Source organism: Hemitrygon akajei, unplaced genomic scaffold (genome assembly GCF_048418815.1).
Source record: "Hemitrygon akajei unplaced genomic scaffold, sHemAka1.3 Scf000054, whole genome shotgun sequence".
NCBI lineage: Eukaryota > Metazoa > Chordata > Chondrichthyes > Myliobatiformes > Dasyatidae > Hemitrygon > Hemitrygon akajei.
The window spans coordinates 1,018,522-1,037,489 of NW_027331940.1; the positions used below are offsets into that span (position 1 = coordinate 1,018,522).

The 18,968-nt window shown below is 42.1% G+C and overlaps 2 protein-coding genes across 2 annotated transcripts in view; one reads left to right on the forward strand and one right to left on the reverse strand.

The window, feature by feature from the left end:
- The window catches only part of LOC140721385 (NACHT, LRR and PYD domains-containing protein 3-like), a 49,444-nt gene extending 48,624 nt beyond the window's left edge, over window positions 1-820 (forward strand). Inside the window, exon 13 of the mRNA XM_073036228.1 lies at window positions 85-820. Coding sequence (XP_072892329.1) covers window positions 85-172 — 88 coding nt within the window. The 3' untranslated portion in view covers window positions 173-820. The remainder of the gene's footprint in view (window positions 1-84) is intronic.
- LOC140721365 (uncharacterized) overlaps window positions 1-18,968 on the reverse strand; it is a 310,112-nt gene that overhangs the window by 116,087 nt on the left and 175,057 nt on the right. The gene's annotated exons all lie outside the window — the stretch shown is intronic.

The window sequence follows — 18,968 nt, forward strand, 5'->3', positions numbered from 1 at the left end:
TTTTGAAACATTAACCCAGGTCCCCTGTTACTGACACTGTTGTGTAATCTGTTCATTTCATCTATATTTTCTCATCTTTTTCAGGCTGTGGGGGAATCGGTTCAGTGAGACCGGGGGGAAGGAACTGAGATCTCTGCAGGAACCCAAACCCGGACTGAGAGTGAACCTGTGAACATCTGAATGTGTGAACATCCCCGCCCGTGGGATGGGGACATTTTGACCGATTCCCTGCCCTCCCGTTTGATGACAACGCTCCAGTTTTAATTCCCAGTGGTTCGAACGGCTCTCTTCTCAAACCAAGCACTCTTTGACGTCGGAGGAGTTTGCATAGACATGCATTTCCCCTTTCTGACCAGCGGCTCTGTTTCTGCTGGATGTCCTGGGTGCTCATTTAATGAGGTCTTGGGGAATTACACAGACGGAAAGAGCCAGGAGGTGGGACTCAGTCTGGGACACCAGTGTCCTGAGGTGGGAATATACTGGGAGAGAATACTTTTTTCTCTTTGCTGAGGACAGTACATTCAGCAGTCTGGCCAATATAATCATGTTAAATCGACAAATACCCTGGTAGTGACCCTCAATCTGCAGCCATCCCGGACACGGCCCTGAAGTGTGATTTTATAATCATCGGTTCCCCGATGCAGAGTGACGGTGAGAAATGGGACTGATTATTCAACCGGTCACTCGTTGTCACCTGGCAGTTAATTGTATCTGACTCTGAGTGAATCAGGAACAGCTTAGTTATTCCCGCAAGTTAGCAGGTTACACATTGTTTAATTTACATTTGTCATCATAAAATCAATACATCGCCATAACTTTCTGTCTTGGTGTAGGACTTGATTTGAGGTTGCTCGGGAACCCCATCACCCACAGCGATCCAGAGCTTCTCGCAGAGGCACAGCTGAGGCGGAGGGAGGTTTGCTACCCAGGATCTCGTAACCCCTAAAGCACCCAAGCTGATCCCATGCTTTCTTCCCGTCTGCCCCCGCTCTCCCAAGCTCTGTCCAATTCTTAACCACAGCACAGCCTATAACCCTGCTTTTTGTGCCATCCCTTTCCCTATCTGACTGTCCCTTAAATGTCTTGAATGTATCTGCCTCAATCACCACCCTCAGCAGTGCTTTCAGACACACGCCTCTTTTTGTAAAAATAAATTATCCCTGAAATCTTTTTCCACACCGTAACCTTGGCTATTTTAACATCTCTTAAACCTTCCCAATGAATCTGCCTCTACCACCACCCCACACCAGCAGTCTGTGTAAAAAAAGAATAAACCCTGCACCTCACATGTCCTTTGGAATTACCCCATCTCACCTTTAAAATGTGCCCTCTATTATTTGACATTTCAACCGTGGGGAAAATACTGTCTGTCTGGTAGATCCATGTCTCTCATAAATTGTATAAAATTCAGCAGATCTACTCTTAGCCTCTCCCGCTCCAGAGACGACAACTCCAGTATGTCCAAATTCTCATTATAGTGCATGCTCTCTATTCCAGGAAGCATCCTGGTTAGCACCGGCTGTATCTTCTGCAAAGCCTCGATGTCTTTCCTCTGATGGGGCCACCAGAGTTAATTACAGACTAAATTTATTTTTGTAAACTCTCCATGGTATCATCTTTCCTGAAAATCAACCAGCCCTTATCTCATTAAGTAGCCTCATGTGCAGCACCTTCTCAAATACCCTCTGAAAAACCAAGTAAACTAAATCCACTGACCTCCTTTGTTGATGCTGATTGTTATATCCTCAAATTTGCAACAGGTTTCCCATTACGGAACTTATGCAGACTTTGCCCTATTTTATCATGTATCCGTATACCTCATACTCCAACATTTTCCTAACCATGAAGTAAGACTAATTGGCCGACACTTTCCTATTTTTGCCTCCCTCCTTTCTCAAGGAGTGGCGTGACATGTGTAATTTCCAGTCCACAGGAACCATTTCAGATTCGAGTAGTTCACAAAGGACACCAGTGATGCCTCCACGATCTCTGTAGCTACTCTTTCAGAAATCTGGGGTGTAGTAGAGACTGTGCTGACTGGCTGCATCACGGCTTGCTACGGAAACAGCAATGAAATTGAACCGAAAATCCTACAAAATATAATGGATTTGGCACAGTGGTTCATGGGTTAAACACTCCAAACCATTGAGTAGCCCTGAGAGAGTGGGGCTGACAGAAACAGGCCAGTTTATGGATATAGCTCTGAGAGAGTGAGACTGAGAGACACAGGCCAGTTTATGGATTTAACTCTGAGAGAGCGAGAGTGAGAGACACAGGCCAGTGTGTGGATATGACCCTGAGAGAATGTACAGAGACTCCTGACTCTCCCTTCCCCCATCCCACTTTCACTCTGCCTCCTCTTCTAGCTGCCTATCACTTCTCTCATGATTCTACCTTCTTCTACTACCCATAGTGCTTTCCCCTTACATTCCTTCTTCACCTCTCCTGCCTATCCCCTTCCTGCTTCCCCTCCCCCACCTCTTGATCTTTCCTCTGATTGGCTTTTCTCCTGGCACCTTCCACCCACCCCCACCTTCTTTATAGGGCCCCTGCCCCCTCGTTCATCTGTCCTGATGAATGGTCTCGGCCCGAAACGTTGGCTGCTCATTTCAACGGATGCAGCCCAACATGCTGTTCATCCAGCTTTTGTACGTGTTGAGTGTATAAATATGTCCCTGTGAGAGCAGGACTGAGAGACACTGGTCAGTTTATTTATATACTCCTGAGAGAGTGAGTCTGAGAGACACTGGTCAGTTTATTTATATACTCCTGAGAGAGTGCGTCTGAGAGACACTGGTCAGTTTATTTATATACTCCTGAGAGAGTGAGTCTGAGAGATACTGGTCCGTTTATTTATATACTCCTGAGAGAGTGAGTCTGAGAGATACTGGTCAGTTTATTTATATACTCCTGAGAGAGTGAGTCTGAGAGACACTGGTCAGTTTATTTATATACTCCTGAGAGAGAGGGAGTCTGAGAGATACTGGTCAGTTTATTTATATACTCCTGAGAGAGTGAGTCTGAGAGACACTGGTCAGTTTATTTATATACTCCTGAGAGAGAGGGAGTCTGAGAGACACTGGTCAGTTTATTTATATACTCCTGAGAGAGTGAGTCTGAGAGACACTGGTCAGTTTATTTATATACTCCTGAGAGAGAGGGAGTCTGAGAGACACTGGTCAGTTTATTTATATACTCCTGAGAGAGTGAGTCTGAGAGACAATGGTCAGTTTATTTATATACTCCTGAGAGAGTGAGTCTGAGAGACACTGGTCAGTTTATTTATATACTCCTGAGAGAGTGAGTCTGAGAGACACTGGTCAGTTTATTTATATACTCCTGAGAGAGTGAGTCTGAGAGATACTGGTCAGTTTATTTATATACTCCTGAGAGAGTGAGTCTGAGAGACACTGGTCAGTTTATTTATATACTCCTGAGAGAGTGAGTCTGAGAGATACTGGTCAGTTTATTTATATACTCCTGAGAGAGTGAGTCTGAGAGATACTGGTCAGTTTATTTATATACTCCTGAGAGAGCGAGTCTGAGAGATACTGGTCAGTTTATTTATATACTCCTGAGAGAGTGAGTCTGAGAGACACTGGTCAGTTTATTTATATACTCCTGAGAGAGTGAGTCTGAGAGATACTGGTCCCCTGTATGTATATACCGCTGTGACAGTGGGAATGAGTGAGCAGAGGCTGAGTACGAGCTTCACTGCAGGTGATGAAAGGCCGGGTAAGCTCCTTTAATTAATCTAATTAGCTTATGAGTAGGTAATGGAGGCAGCAGTTAGGGCAGTTGAGTGCTCCGTTTGCAGTATATGGGAAGTCAGGGCGGGCACTGTTGTCCCTGATGACTACACCTGCAAAAGGTGCATCCAGCTACAGCTCCTGACAAACCGAGTTAGGGAACTGGAGCTGGAGTTGCATGAACTTCGGATCATTCGGGCGTCAGAGGCAGAAATAGGCAGGAGTTTCAGAGAGATAGTCACCCCTAAAAGTCAGGAGGCAGGTAGCTGGATGACTCAGGAGAGGGAAGGGGAATAGATAGGAAGAGCAAAGCACCACTGTGACCGTTCCCATCAACAAGAAGTACACCTTTTTGTATACTGTTGGTGGGGACGACCTACCAGGGACAAGTTGTAGTGGCCGCGTTTCTGGCACCGAGACTAGACACTCAGCTCAGAAAGAAAGGAGGGAAAAGAGGAGTGCAGAAGTGATAGGGGATACGATAGTTAGGGGGACAGATAAGAGGTTCTGTGGGAGAGATTGAGAATCTCGGATGGTCTGTTGCCTCCCTGGTGCCAGGGTCCGCGATATCACGGATCGAGTTCTCAGTATTCTCAAGAGGGAGGATGAGCAGCTGGATGTCGTGGTCCATGTAGGGACCAATGAAGTGGAAAGGAAGACGGAGGAGGTCCTGCAAAGAGAGTTTAGGGAGTTAGGTGCAAAGTTGAAGGACAGGACATCCAGGGTTGCAATCTCAGGATTGCTCCCCGTGCCACGTGCTAGTGAGGCTAGAAATAGGAAGATAATACAGCTAAATACGTGGCTAAGGCGATGGAGCAGGAGGGAGGGCTTAATGATTCTGGCCAATTGGGCTTCCTTCCAGGGAAAGTGGGACCTGTTCCGACGGGACGGTTTACACCTGAACTGGAAGGGGAATAATATCCTTGCGGGTAGGTTAGCTAGTGCTGCTCTGGCGGGTTTTAAACTAGATTTGCAGGGGGAGGGGAACCAGCGTGTTAGAACAGATGGTAAGGTGGAGGAGGATAAAGGTTCTTGCGAGAATTGCTTGTATAGACAGAAATCAAAGGTTTGTATGTGATAAAAATGTTCTCAGGTGCCAAACTGGGGAAGAGGCGTCTGGCTTTCAAATAGAGAATGATAGGAGACAGAGAGTGAAGGAGGATAGGTAGGTGATAGAGAAGGGACCGAAGGTTTGAGATGTATATTTTAACGCAAGGAGTGTTATGTACAAAGCGGATGAGCTCACAGCGTGGATCAGTACTTGGGGATATGATGTGGTGGCCATTACAGAGATTTGGATGGCTCAGGGACATGAATAGTTACTTCAAGTTTTTACATGTTTCAGGAAGGACAGGGAGGGAGGCAAAAGAGGTGGGGGCGTGGTACTGTTGATCAGAGATAGTGTCACGGCTGCAGGAAAGTTAGAAGTCATGAAGGGATTGTCTACGGAGTCTCTGTGGGTGGCGATTAGGAACAGGAAGGGGTCAATAACTTTACTGGGTGTTTTTATCGGCCGCTCAATAGTAACAGGAAACAGGAGGAGTAGATAGGGAAACAGATCCTGGAAAGGTGTAATAATAACAGAGTTGTCGTGTCGGGAGATTTTAATTTCCCAAAGATTGATTGGTATCTCCCTACAGCAAAGGGTATAGATGGGGTAGAGATTATTAGGTGTGCTCAGGAAGGTTTCTTGACACAATATGTAGATAAGCCTACAAGAGGAGAGGCTGTGCTTGATTTGGTATTGGGAAATAAACCTGGTCAACTGTCAGATCTCTCATTGCAAGAGAATTATGGAGATAGTGATCATAATTCTATCTCTTTTACCATAGCATTGGAGAGAGATTGGAACAGACAAGTCAGAAAAGCGTTCAATTTGACTAAGGGGAATTGTTAGGCTATCAGGCAGGAAAATTGGAAGCTTAAATTGGAAACAGTTGTTCTCAAGGAAATGTACGGAAGAAATGTGGCAAATGTTCAGGGAATATTTGTGTGAAGTTCTGCATAGGAACGTTCCAATGAGACAGGGAAGTTATGGTAGGGTGCAGGAACCGTGGAGCACAAAGGCTGTAATAAACCTGGTTAAGATGAAAAGAAGAGTTTACGAAAGGTTCAGCGAGCTAGTTAATGCTACAGATCTAGAAGATTATAAGGCTAACAGGAGGCAGCTTCAGAAGCAAATTAGGAGAGCCAGAAGGGGCCATGAGAAGGCCTTGGCGGGCAGGATTAAGGAAAACCGCAAGGCATTCTACAAGTATGTGAAGAGCAGGAGGATAAGACGTGAAAGAATAGGGCCTATCAAATGTGACAGTGGGAAAGTTTGTATGGAAACGGAGAAAATAACAGGTACTTAATGAATACTTTACTTCAGTATTCACTGTGGAAAAGGCTCTTCGTGATAATAGTGAAGACTTGCAGCAGATTGAAAAACTTGAGCATGTAGATATTAAGAAAAAGGATGTGCTGGAGCTTTTGGAAAACATCAAGTTGTATAAGTCGCCGGGACGGAGGAGATGGAAAGTACCCTAGGATACTGTAAGAGGCGAGAGAGGAGATTGCTAAGGCAATCACTAGGGACGGGAGAGGTTCCAGAGGATTGGAGAGTTGCGAATGTTGTTCCTTTATTCGAGAAAGGAAGTAGAGATAGACTTGGAAATTATAGACCAGTGAGTCTTATCTTAGTGGTTGGTAAGTTGATGGAGATGATCCTGAGAGGCAGGATTTATGAACATTTGGAGAGGCATAATATGATTGGGAATAGTCAGCACGACTTTGTCAAAAGCAGTTCGTGCCTTACAAGCCTGACTGAATTATTTTGAGGACGTGACTAAACATATTGATGAAAGAAGAGCTGTAGAAGTAGTGTATTTGGATTTCAGCAAGGCATTTGATAGGTACCCCATGCAAGGCTTATTTAGAAAGTAAGGAGGCATGAGATCCAGGGTGACATTGCTTTGTGGATCAAGAACTGGCTTGCCCACAGAAGGCAAAGGGAGGTTGTAGACGGGTCATATTCTGTATGGAGGAAGGTTGCCAGTGGAGTGCCTCAAGGATTTATTCTGGGACTCCAACTCTTCGTGATTTTTATAAATGACCTGGATGAGGAAGTGGAGGGATGGGTTAGTAAGTTTGCTGATATCACTAAGCTTGGAGTTGTTGTGGATAGTGTGGAGGGATGCCAGAGGTTATAGCGAGACATTGATAGGATGGAAAACTGGGCTGAGAAGTTGCAGATGGAATTAAATCCAGATAAATGTGAAGCGGTTCATTTTGGTAGGTAGATAGATAGATAGATAGATAGATAGATACTTTATTCATCCCCATGGGGAAATTCAACTTTTTTTTCCAATGTCCCATACACTTGTTGTAGCAAAACTAATTACATACAATACTTAACTCAGTAAAAAATATGATATGCATCTAAATCACTCTCTCAAAAAGCATTAATAATAGCTTTTTAAAAGTTCTTAAGTCCTGGCGGTTGAATTGTAAAGCCTAATGGCATTGGGGAGTATTGACCTCTTCATCCTGTCTGAGGAGCATTGCATCGATAGTAACCTGTCGCTGAAACTGCTTCTCTGTCTCTGGATGGTGCTATGTAGAGGATGTTCAGAGTTTTCCATAATTGACCGTAGCCTACTCAGCGCCCTTCGCTCAGCTACCGATGTTAAACTCTCCAGTACTTTGCCCACTACAGAGCCCGCCTTCCTTACCAGCTTATTAAGACGTGAGGCGTCCCTCTTCTTAATGCTTCCTCCCCAACACGCCACCACAAAGAAGAGGGCGCTCTCCACAACTGACCTATAGAACATTTTCAGCATCTCACTACAGACATTGAATGACGCCAACCTTCTAAGGAAGTACAGTCGACTCTGTGCCTTCCTGCACAAGGCATCTGTGTTGGCAGTCCAGTCTAGCTTCTCGAATAACTGTACTCCCAGATACTTGTAGGTCTTAACCTGCTCCACACATTCTCCATTAATGATCACTGGCTCCATATGAGGCCTAGATCTCCTAAAGTCCACCGCCATCTCCTTGGTCTTGGTGATATTGAGACGCAGGTAGTTTAAGTTGCACCATATCACAAAGTCCTGTATCAGTTTCCTATACTCCTCCTCCTGTCCATTCCTGACACAGCCCACTATGGCCGTGTCATCAGCGAACTTCTGCACATGGCAGGACTCCGAGTTATATTGGAAGTCTGATGTGTACAGGGTGAACAGGACCGGAGAGAGTACGGTTCCCTGCGGCACTCCTGTGCTGCTGACCACCGTGTCAGACCTACAGTCTCCCAACCGCACATACTGAGGTCTATCTGTTAAGTAGTCCACTATCCAATCCACCATGTGAGAGTCTACTCCCATCTCCGTTAGTTTGTGCCTTAAGATCTTGGGCTGGATGGTGTTAAAGGCACTAGAGAAGTCAAGGAATGTAATCCTCACAGCACAACTGACCCCATCTAGGTGAGAGAGTGATTTGTGCAGCAAATATATATGATGGCAGAATATAGTATTAATGGTAAGACTCTTGGCAGTGTGGTCGGTCAGAGGGATCTTGGGGTCCGGGCCCGAGTCCATCGGACGCTCAACGCTGCACAGTTTGAATCAGTGGTTAAGAAGGCGTAAGGTGTATTAGCGTTAATCAATCGTGGCATTGAATTTAGGAGCCGACAGATAACATTGCAGCCATATAGGACCCTGTTCAGACCCCACTTGGATTACTGTAAACATGAGGAAATCTGCTGATGCTGGAAATTCAAGCAACACACACAAGATGCTGGTAGAACGCAGCAGGCCAGGGAGCATCTACAGGAAGAAGTACAGGCGATGTTTCAGTCCGAGACCCTTCGTCAGGACTATCTGAAAGAAACGATAGTAAGATTTGAAAGTAGGAGAGGCAGAGGGAAATCCGAAATGTTAGAAGATAGGAGGGGTAGGGGTGAAGCTAAGAACTGGAAAGGTGAGTGGGAAAAGGGATACAGAGCTGGAGAAGGGAAAGGATCATGATTCGAGGCCTAGGGAGAAAGAAAGGGGGAGGGGAGCAGCAGAGGGAGATTCAGACAAGCAAGGAGAGATTGCGAGAGGGGCAGAGAGAGAGAGAAAAATGTGCGGGAATAAATAAATAAATCTGAGATGGGGTAAGAAGGGGAGGAGGGGCATTAACGGAAGTTAGAGAAATCAAAGTTCATGCCATCAGGTCGGAGGGTACCCAGACGGAATATAAGATTGTTTTTCCTCCAACCTGAGTGTGGCTTCATTTTGACAGTAGAGAAGCCATGGATAGACTTATCAGAATGGGAATGGGACGTGGAATTAAAATGTGTGGCCACTGGGAGATCCTGTTTTCTCTGGCGGACAGAGCGTAGGTGTCCAGCGAAACGGTCTCCCAGTCTGAGTCGGGTCTCACCCATATATAAAAGGCCACACCGGGAGCACCGGACGCAGTGTACCACACCAGCCGACTCACAGGTGAAGCGTCGCCTCACCTGGAAGGACGGTCTGGGGCCCTGAATGGTGATGAGGGAGGAAGTGTAAGGGGAGGTGTAGCAATTGTTCCATTTACAAGGATAAGTGCCAGGAGGGAGATTGGTGGGAAAGGATGGGAGGGGGGACGAGCAGACAAGGGAGTCGCGTAGGGAGTGATCCCTGCGAAAAGCAGAAGCGGGGGTAGGGAAAAATGTGCTTGGTAGTGGGATCCCGTTGGAGGTGGCGGAAGTCACGGAGAATTATACGTTGGACCTGGAGGCTGGTGGGGTGATAGGTGTTACGTACCCGTGACACGTGACAGTGGTGTACTTGTCACGTGACAGGTGTCGAAGCTATACTGCACTTGAGGTAATGGTCTTGTGATGGTGGAGTGACGACATTTTCCCGCCAGTAGAGGTCATGTGACAGTTTTTTTTTACAGGGTACAAAAGGAGGACCTCTCCCTCTGAGGAGGGGCAGTTCGTGGCTGGATTTGCCATGTTGACTTCATGCCACTGCGTGATTTAATGTTATGACGCAGTTTAGTTGAAAGATGGATTTTTATTTAATGCCTAAAGTTTAAAAGGTCATTGCCAGCAGTTTCTTTATAATACTGCTTGTTGAGAATCAGTGGAGAGTGAAGATCGGAGTTCGGGAGTTAAAAGATCGAGGAAAGTCGATTTCGATGGTGAAACAGGTTCGACCTTGTTTGATCCTCATTGGGAAGGAATTGGTTAACTGTACCCGTGTTAATCCCTGTGAAATAGCAGAAAGGATTGAGGACAGTTTTGTAAAGGAAAGGTCAGTGCCTTTAAGCCGTTTCATTTTCCATCTTCGTAAATTCTCCGTGGGAAAAGTATAGTTCGACTGGGAATCGCAACGACACGACGTGAAGGAGAATTTAAATCGTCTTTAAAAAGTCTCTCCCTTAAATGGACTGTAAGCATTTTGAACATTTGCAATACTACTTTGAAGAACTGTTTTTGCAACATCGCTTTAAGAACTGTTTAAGCTTCATTTCTTTAAGAACTGTTTAAGCTGCCGCACAGCAGCTGATTTCCGGTTACGTTAGTGATTTGTTTATTTTGGGGGGTTTGTTTTTCAGTGTTTAATAAATGTTTTATTTGTTATAAAAACCCATGCCTCACTCATATATTTATTGTTGCTGAATCCGTAACATAAATATGGGGGCTGCGTCCGAGATGAATCATTTGAGTTTAAATGCTTGTTAAATTTTGAATCGGTGTTTTGGAAAAGGGGAATACTCGTTTCTTTTGTTTGATTGGCTTGTGAGTGGTATTCGGCAACAATGAATATTGATGAGTTTCTGGCTTCGCCAGACGCGGAGTTGTTAGCGAAGGGGAAGAAAACTGAGGTGTCTGAGATAGCTAGTAGATTGGAACTTAAAGGTATTTTGAAGACTACATCAAAGGCTCTAATATAGAGAAAAATCGCGTCACACTATGTGGATTCGGGTGATTTTGATGAATCGATTTTAGAGTCGTTTCCAATAAGTAATCTGCAGATGCAGTTGCAAATCGAACAAATGAAGTTGGAGCGTTGTAGGTTAGAAGCTGAAAGTGAACAGAAGGAATTTGAATATGCAATGGCGGAATTAAGGTCTGGTAATCAGTCTTCTGGTTCTAGAAAACCGTTTGTTGCTAGTCAAGAAATTAAATTGGTCCCACTATTTAGTGAAACAGAAGTGGAAAGATATTTCCAACATTTTGAAACGATTGCTTAGATTTCAGAGTGGCCGAAAGATAAATGGTCAGTGTTGTTACAGAGTGTAAAGCAGATCAATTTTATACAGCTTTAACTGCTGCGCAAGCACTTCATTATGATATTGTGAAAAAGCATATTTTGAAAGCAGACGAATTGGTCCCAGAAGCGTATAGAGAAAGATTCAGAAGTTTGAAGGAGTCTGTGGAAAAAAACTTATGTGGAATTTGCCTATTATAAAGCTGTGTGTTTTGAGAGATGGGTTTCTTCTAAAAATGTAAATGGGGACTATGATACATTGAAAGAGCTGATTTTAATGGAGGAATTTAAAAGAAGCATCCCTGTTGAAGTAAGGACCTACTTAAATGAGATGGATACTGATACATTGCAGGACTCTGCAAGATTAGCTGATGAGTATGTTTTAATCCATAAGAATAAATTTTCTCAGGGCAGAATTTTTAACTGGAAAAATAACACAGAGACTCAAGGTAAATCAGAAATTAAATCAGAATTTAATGAGAACGGTAAGGAGGAAGGAAAACCTGTGAAGGAAAGACAGATTGGTCCTATTTGTAACTATTGTAAGAAACCTGGCCATGTAATAGCGAACTATTTCAGATTGAAAAAGAAAGAGAAGGAAGCAGTTCCAGATGCTTGTGTGCAACATACTGAAGCACCTGTAAAATTACAGCGTCCGATAAACACAAATGAGGTTTTGTTAGAGTTTGTCCAAGTTAAAAAGGGATATGATCATTTATAACTGTAGGGTTTGTATCCTTGAATGAAGGATCTACTCTGGTGCCAATAAAAATCCTTAGGGTTACTGGAGCTTCTCAATCACTGATGTTAGACTGTGTATTGAAGTTTAATGAAGAGTCTGATTCTGGTGAGGTAAATTATATAGGAGGTGTTGGGAGTGATTTTATGCCTGTACATTTGCATAAAGTAAATTTAAAGTCAGGGTTAGTTACAGGATTTGTTAAAGTAGGATTACAGCATAGCTTACCTGTGAAGGATATTTCTTTATTGTTAGGTAATGACTTGGCAGGTGGACAAGTTTATCCTGAAGTGCATTTGACAATGGAGTCAGAGGAACCAGAGATGAATTCTAACACAGATTCTTCCAGTGTTGTGACTAGAGCTATGGCTAAAAAGATTGATGCGCAGAATGAGGTTGTTAATCATGACTGTTGAACTCAGGATTCGAGTTCTGAGGATGTGTCAGAGATTTTCTTACCTTCGTTGTTTGAACAAGATTCTTGGAGTAAGTCTGACTATGAAGATTTATCTCTGTCTCGGAAGGAGATGATAGCAGAGCAGAATAGAGACCCTGAGATTCTAAAATTAAGAGAACAAGCTCTACTAGATAGTGAAATTGAGAAGGTGCCAGTAGGATATTACTCGGAAAAAGGAGTGTTGATGAGGAAGTGGAGGTCACCTACAATTCTTGCAAGTGAGGAATGGAATATTGTTTACCAGGTAGTTGTCCCTAAAGTTTACCGAAATGAGATTTTGACTTTAGCTCATAGTATGCCTTTAGGTGGACATCAAGGGGTAAGGAAAACTGTGGAAAAGATTTTAAAACATTTTTACTGGCCTGGACTAAGAAAAGATGTGGCGATGTTTTGTAAAACGTGTCATACTTGTCAAATTGTGGGTAAACCAAATCAAGTTACAACAGTGGCTCCATTACAACCTATTCCAGCATTTGGTGAGCCGTTTTCTAAAGTTATTATAGATTGTGTTGGTCCATTACCAAAGACAAAAACTGGTTATCAGTACTTGTTGACTATTATGTGTACTTCATCTAGGTTTCCAGAGGCAGTAACACTTAGGAATATAACAGCTAAAACTGTGTCAAAGGCTCTTATAAAATTCTTTACTTATTTTGGATAACCTAAGGAAATACAAACTGATCAAGGCAGTAATTTTATGTCTGGATTGATTCAACAGATAGTTTATAAATTGGGAGCTCAGCAAATCACTTCGTCTGCATACCATCCAGAGTCGCAAGGTGCCTTGGAGAGGTTTTATTCTACCCTCAAGAATATGATTAGGACATATTGTGTGGAAAATGAAAGTGATTGGGATGAGGGTATATTTTTTTTTATTTGCGGTAAGGGAATCGGTACAAGAATCTTTAGGTTTCAGTCCATTTGAACTTGTATTTGGGCATAGAGTTAGTGGACCTTTAGCTTTATTAAAAGAACAGTGGGTTAGTAAGGAAATACACACTAATTTGTTGGACTATGTTTTGAAATTTAAGGACGGGTTACATAAAGCTTGTAGCTTAGCCAAGGAAAATTTACAATTGGCTCAGGAGAAAATGAAAATTTGGTATGATAAAGAAGCTATGATGAGGATGTTTAAGCCTGGAGATAAGGTGTTGGTTCTTTTCCCAGTGCAAACGAATCCTTTACAAGCTAGATTTCATGGTCCTTATGAAATTGTGTTTAAAATCAGTGATGTGGATTACGTGATAAAAACTCCAGATCGTAGAAGGTCAACACAACTTTGCCATATAAATATGATAAAACCATATTATGAGAAACAATCTGATACTGTGACTGTTGTGGTTAGTGAGAATGAGTTTGATTTAACTAGGAACATAATAGATGATTCATCTGAATTTCATTCTAAATCCAACATTGCTTCTGTCAGGTTACCAAATCCAACCATTCTGGAAAATATTGTTGAGAAATTAGCACATTTACAGCTAGAGCAGAAACAGCAGATGAAGGGATTAATTTTTAAATGTAAGGATTTGTTTCCAGATGTTCCGAGAAGGACTACTATAGCTTCACATGATGTAGATGTTGGAGATGCTAAACCTATTAAGCAACACCAATATAGAATGAACATAGAAAAATGTGAACTTGCTGAGAAAGAAATTGAATATATGTTAGAGAATAATATCATTAGACCTTCTAACTCGAATTGGAGTTCACCCTGTGTTATGGTGCCAAAACCAGATGGTAGTATTAGGTTTTGTACGGACTATAGGAAGGTGAATGCTGTAACGAAAACAGACGCATATTCAATTCCTAGAGTAGATGATTGTGTAGATAAAGTAGGATAAGCAAAGTTCCTTACAAAGATTGAGCTATTGAAAGGGTATTGGTGTGTTCCATTAACGGACAGAGGTAGAGAGATTTCTGCATTTGTAACTCCATCTGGGCTATATGAATACAATGTTCTTCCATTTGGGATGAAGAATGCCCCAGGTACTTTCCAGAGAATGATTAACTCTGTGATTCAGGCATTGAAAGGTACAGATGCTTATATTGATGATTTAGTGACAGGAAATGATACCTGGGAAGCACACATTATTGCGGTGTAGAAATTGTTTGAAAGGTTTTCAAACGCTAACTTAAATATTAATTTAGCTAAGAGTGAATTTGGACATGCCACTGTGACTTACCTTGGTTATGTTGTGGGTCAAGGTAAGGTAGTTCCTGTTCAGGCAAAAGTTCGGGCAGTTTTAGAGATTCCCACTCGAACGGGGAAAAAAAACTCTCAGAAGATTCTTGGGAATGGTAGGATATTATCGAAAATTTTGTAAGAATTTTGCTAATGTTGCCCTTCCATTAACTAACCTTTTGCAGAAGAATGTGAAGTTTGTGTGGATAGTGCCTTGTCAAGAAGCATTTGAAAAATTGAAAACAAAGCTGTGTCAACAATCTGTGCTTAAGGCACCTGAGTTTGAAAAACCTTTTTCATTAGCTGTAGATGCTAGTGGTGAGGCTGCAGGAGCAGTATTAATGCAAAGGAATGAGGGTGATGAGGTTGATCATCCAGTTGCTTACTTTTCTAAGAAATTTGATAAGCATCAAAGAAACTATTCGACAATAGAGAAGGAATTGTTATCTCTTGTTTTAGCTTTAGAATATTTTGAGGTATATGTTGGTACAACTCAAAAACCACTTATTGTTTACACTGATCATAATCCGTTAGTTTTTCTGAGTAAGATGAAAAACAAAAACAGAAGATTATTAAATTGGAGTTTGATGTTACGAGTACAATATTGTGATAACTCATATTAAAGGTAAAGATAATGTGGTTGTTGATTGTCTATCTCGATGTTGAATGTAAAATGTAATTTTTTTATGGAGTGGTTTTTTTTTACAATTGTAACACTCCTTCTGTATTGTGAGTTGTAAGATGTTATGTGATGGTATTGTATATTGTGTATGTTATAAAATTTATACATTTGTCGTTCTTGTAAATAATTTTTGAAATTTTTGTTCTTGTCAGACCAAAGATGTTTTTTTTGGAGGGAGGTGTAACGTACCCGTGACACGTGACAGTAGTACCCTTGTCCCGTGACTGGGGTTGAAGCTATACTGGACTTGAGGTAATGGTCTTGTGATGGTGAAGTGATGTCATATTCCCGCCAGTAGAGGACATGTGGCAGGTTTTTTTAACAGGGTATAAAAGGAGGACCCCTCCCTGTGAGGAGGGGCAGTTTGTGGCTGGATTTGCCATGTTGACTTCATGCCACTGCGTGATTTAATGTTATGACGCAGTTTATTTGAAAGATGAAGTTTTACCTAATGCCTAATGTTTAAAAGGTCATTGCCAGCAGTTTCTTTATAACACTGCTAGTTGAGAATCAGTGGAGAGTGAAGATCGGAGTTCGGGAGTTAAAGATCGAGGAGATTCGATTTCGACGGTGAAACAGGTTCGACCTTGTTTGATCCTTATTTCGGAAGGAATTCGTTGACTGTTCTCGTATTAATCCCTGTGAAATATCAGAAAGGATTGAGAAAAGTGTTGTAAAGGAAAGGTCAGTGCCTTTAAGCCGTTTCGTTTCGTTACGTAAATTCTTTGTGGGAAAAAGTTCGATTTGGGAACCGAAACAACACGACGTGAAAGAGAATTTAAATCGTCTTAAAAAGTCTCTCCCTTAAATGGACTGTGAGCATTTTGAATTTTTGGCAATACTATATTGAAGAACTGTTTTTGCAACATCGCTTGAAGAACTGTTTAAGCTTCATTGCCTTAAGGACTGTTTAAGCTGCCGCACAGCAGCTGATTTCCGGTTACGTTAGTGATTTGTTTACTTTTGGGGGGTTTGTTTTCAGTGTTTAATAAACGTGTTATTTGTTATAAAAAGCCCTGCCTAACTCATATATTTATTGTTGCTTGAATCCGTAACAATCTGTTTTTAGATAATAGTTTTATGACCTTTGAACAGTTGTCCAATAAATATAATCTGCCTAAAACCCATTTTATTTGATACTTACAAAGTAGAATTTTTTTAAAAAAATAAAGTGTTATCTCAACAGTTTTAAATATCAAGTTGCATCTTCACACTATTACGGCTATCTTCGGCTTGCCAGTGGCGCACAATGGTCAATTCTCCCCTGCAGCCAGGCGGATGATTGCGTTTACTACATTAAAGGCTAGGTGATCTATCTTATTGAAATGGAAAGAAATTAATCCTCCAACCACATTTCAGTGGTTTCTCAAACAATTTCCTGCTTCAGCTTAGAAAAAATTTGAATTGTCATTTTTGATCCGTCAGTTAAATTCCAAGAAACCTGGAGATCATTTATTCAACATTTTCATATGAGTTAGGCTGACCTTTCTCAAACCTTATTTTTGATATCTTATTTGGGTAGAGGTGCAGAGTTATTGACACTACTGTGTATATTTGATGTATTATATTACCCATGATGGTTAGTATTTTTTTTTAGGTTTTTTTGGATTTTTTTCTTCCATTTTTTCTAACTTACTATGAGTTTGGGAGGCTACCATATATGAACTATTAATTGTTTATATTTGTATTTTAATCTATCAATTATGTACTCTTAAGCTCTCTGTATTCGATGTTTTCTTACTATGATTATTTGAAAATTAATAAAAAGATTTTAAAAGGATCTACAAGAATTTGGATAGACAGAGACTTATTAGAAAAGTCAGCATGGTTTTGTGCGTGGTAGGTCATGTTTAACAAATCTGTTACAGTTTTTCGAAGACGTTACCAGGAAAGTGGGTGCAGGGAAGGCAGTGGATGTTGTATACATGGACTTCAGTAAGGCCTTTGATAAGGCCCAGCATGGGAGGGTAGTTAGAAAGATTCGCTAGGTATACATGGTGAGTTATTACATTGGCTCAATGGAAGAAGTCAGAGAGTGGTAGTGGAGGATTGCTACACTGAGTGGAGGCCTGTGACTAGTGTTGTGCCACAGGGATCAGTGCTGGGTCCATTGTTATTTGTCATCTATAACATTGATCTGGATGATAATGTGGCAAATTGGATCCGCACATCTGCTGATGATACAAAGAGTGGAGGTGTAGTGGACATGGAGGAAGGTTTTCAAAGCTTCCAGAGGGATTTGGACCAATTGGAGGAATGGGCTGAAAAATGGCAGATGGAGTTTAATGCGTACAGGTGTGAGGTGTTGCACTTCGGAAGGTCAAACCAAGGTAGAAAATACAAGGTAGATGGTAGGACACTGAGGAGTGCAGTAGAATAGAGGGATCTGAGAGTACAGATACATAATTCCCTAAAAGTGGTGTCACAAGTAGATAGGGTTGCAAAGAGAGTTTTTGATAGATTGGCCTTTATAAATCAAAGTATTGAGTATAAGAGTTGGAATGTAATGGTGAGGTTGTATAAGACATTGGTGAGACCGAATTTAGAGTATTGTGTGCAGTTTTGGTCACCTAATTACGGGAAGGATACTAATAAGGTTGAACAAGTGCAGAGAAGGTTTACAAGGATGTTGCCGGGACTTGAGAAACTGAGTTACAGAGAAAGGTTGGATAGGTTAGGACTTTATTCCCTGAAGCGTAGGAGAATGAGAGGTGATTTGATAGAGGTTCATAAAATTATGACGGGTACAGACAGAGTGAATGCAATTAGGCTTTTCCCACTGAGGCCAGGGGGAAAAATAGAGGTCATGGGTTAAGGGTGAAGGGGGAAAAGTTTAAAGGGAGCATTGTGGGGGGGCCTTCTACACGCAGAGAGTGGTAGGTGTGTCGAATGAGCTGCCAGATTAAGTGGTGAATACGGGCTCACTTTTGACATTTAAGAAAAACATGGATAGGTATATGGATGAGAGGGGTTTGGAGGGATATGGCCCATGTGCCGGGCAGTGGAACTATTCAGAAAAATGGTTCGGCACAGCTAAGAAGGGCCAAAAGGCCTGTTTCTTCTATGGTTCTAATCTCAATGCCCCGCCGTATCCCCACGACATCGTGTCATTCCGCATACCCATCCCATTGTCCCACTCTCTGCCCGCAGCCCCGGGTCCGGGTCCAAATCCATCACTCTACCCTCTCTCGTCCCACAGCCCTGTGTCAATCCCCAATGTAATTAACTGTATAAGTGGAATTATGATAATATTAGGCTGGAACTTCAAACCATAAATAAGGAACGGATATGTTCTGGGAAATGCACAATGGAAATGTGAAGGTATTTTAGTCTGCATTTACATGGGGTTCTGGACAGGTTTGTCCAATTCGGACAGGGAAAGGACGGTAGGGTGAAGGAACCATGGTTGACAAGAGATGTGAAACATCTGGTCAAGAGGAAGAAAGAAGCTATAGGAAGCTGACCTCGGGATTAGAAAACAGGGATCAGACATGACTGTAGATTTACAAAGTAGCCGGGGACAAACTGAAGAATGGAATTCACTTTGGAAGGATGAATTTTAAGGCAGAGGTGATACTTGCTTGAGTCAACCGAGGGCCGCACATTAGTACGAGTTCCATAATGGAAACACAGTGGTGAGACTCTCTCCAACAAGCCGAGGCCCACTCATCGCTATGATGATAACAATAGACAAAGAGCGGTGCACTGCAGGAGCAGGAAGAAGTGTGTCGGAAGATGAGCTTGAACTGTTCTGCGCATACTTACACTGACACTCAGAAGGCAATATCCCTGAAAGTAAATCAGGAGAAAAAAAATACAATTTTTTGGCAAATAACAGAACCGCCTGGAAACCTGCAGATTGGTCAGAGATTTTACTTGTTACTTTTGTTTAAACAGAGAATGGATGGCGAAATATTGGTCGAATTGTGG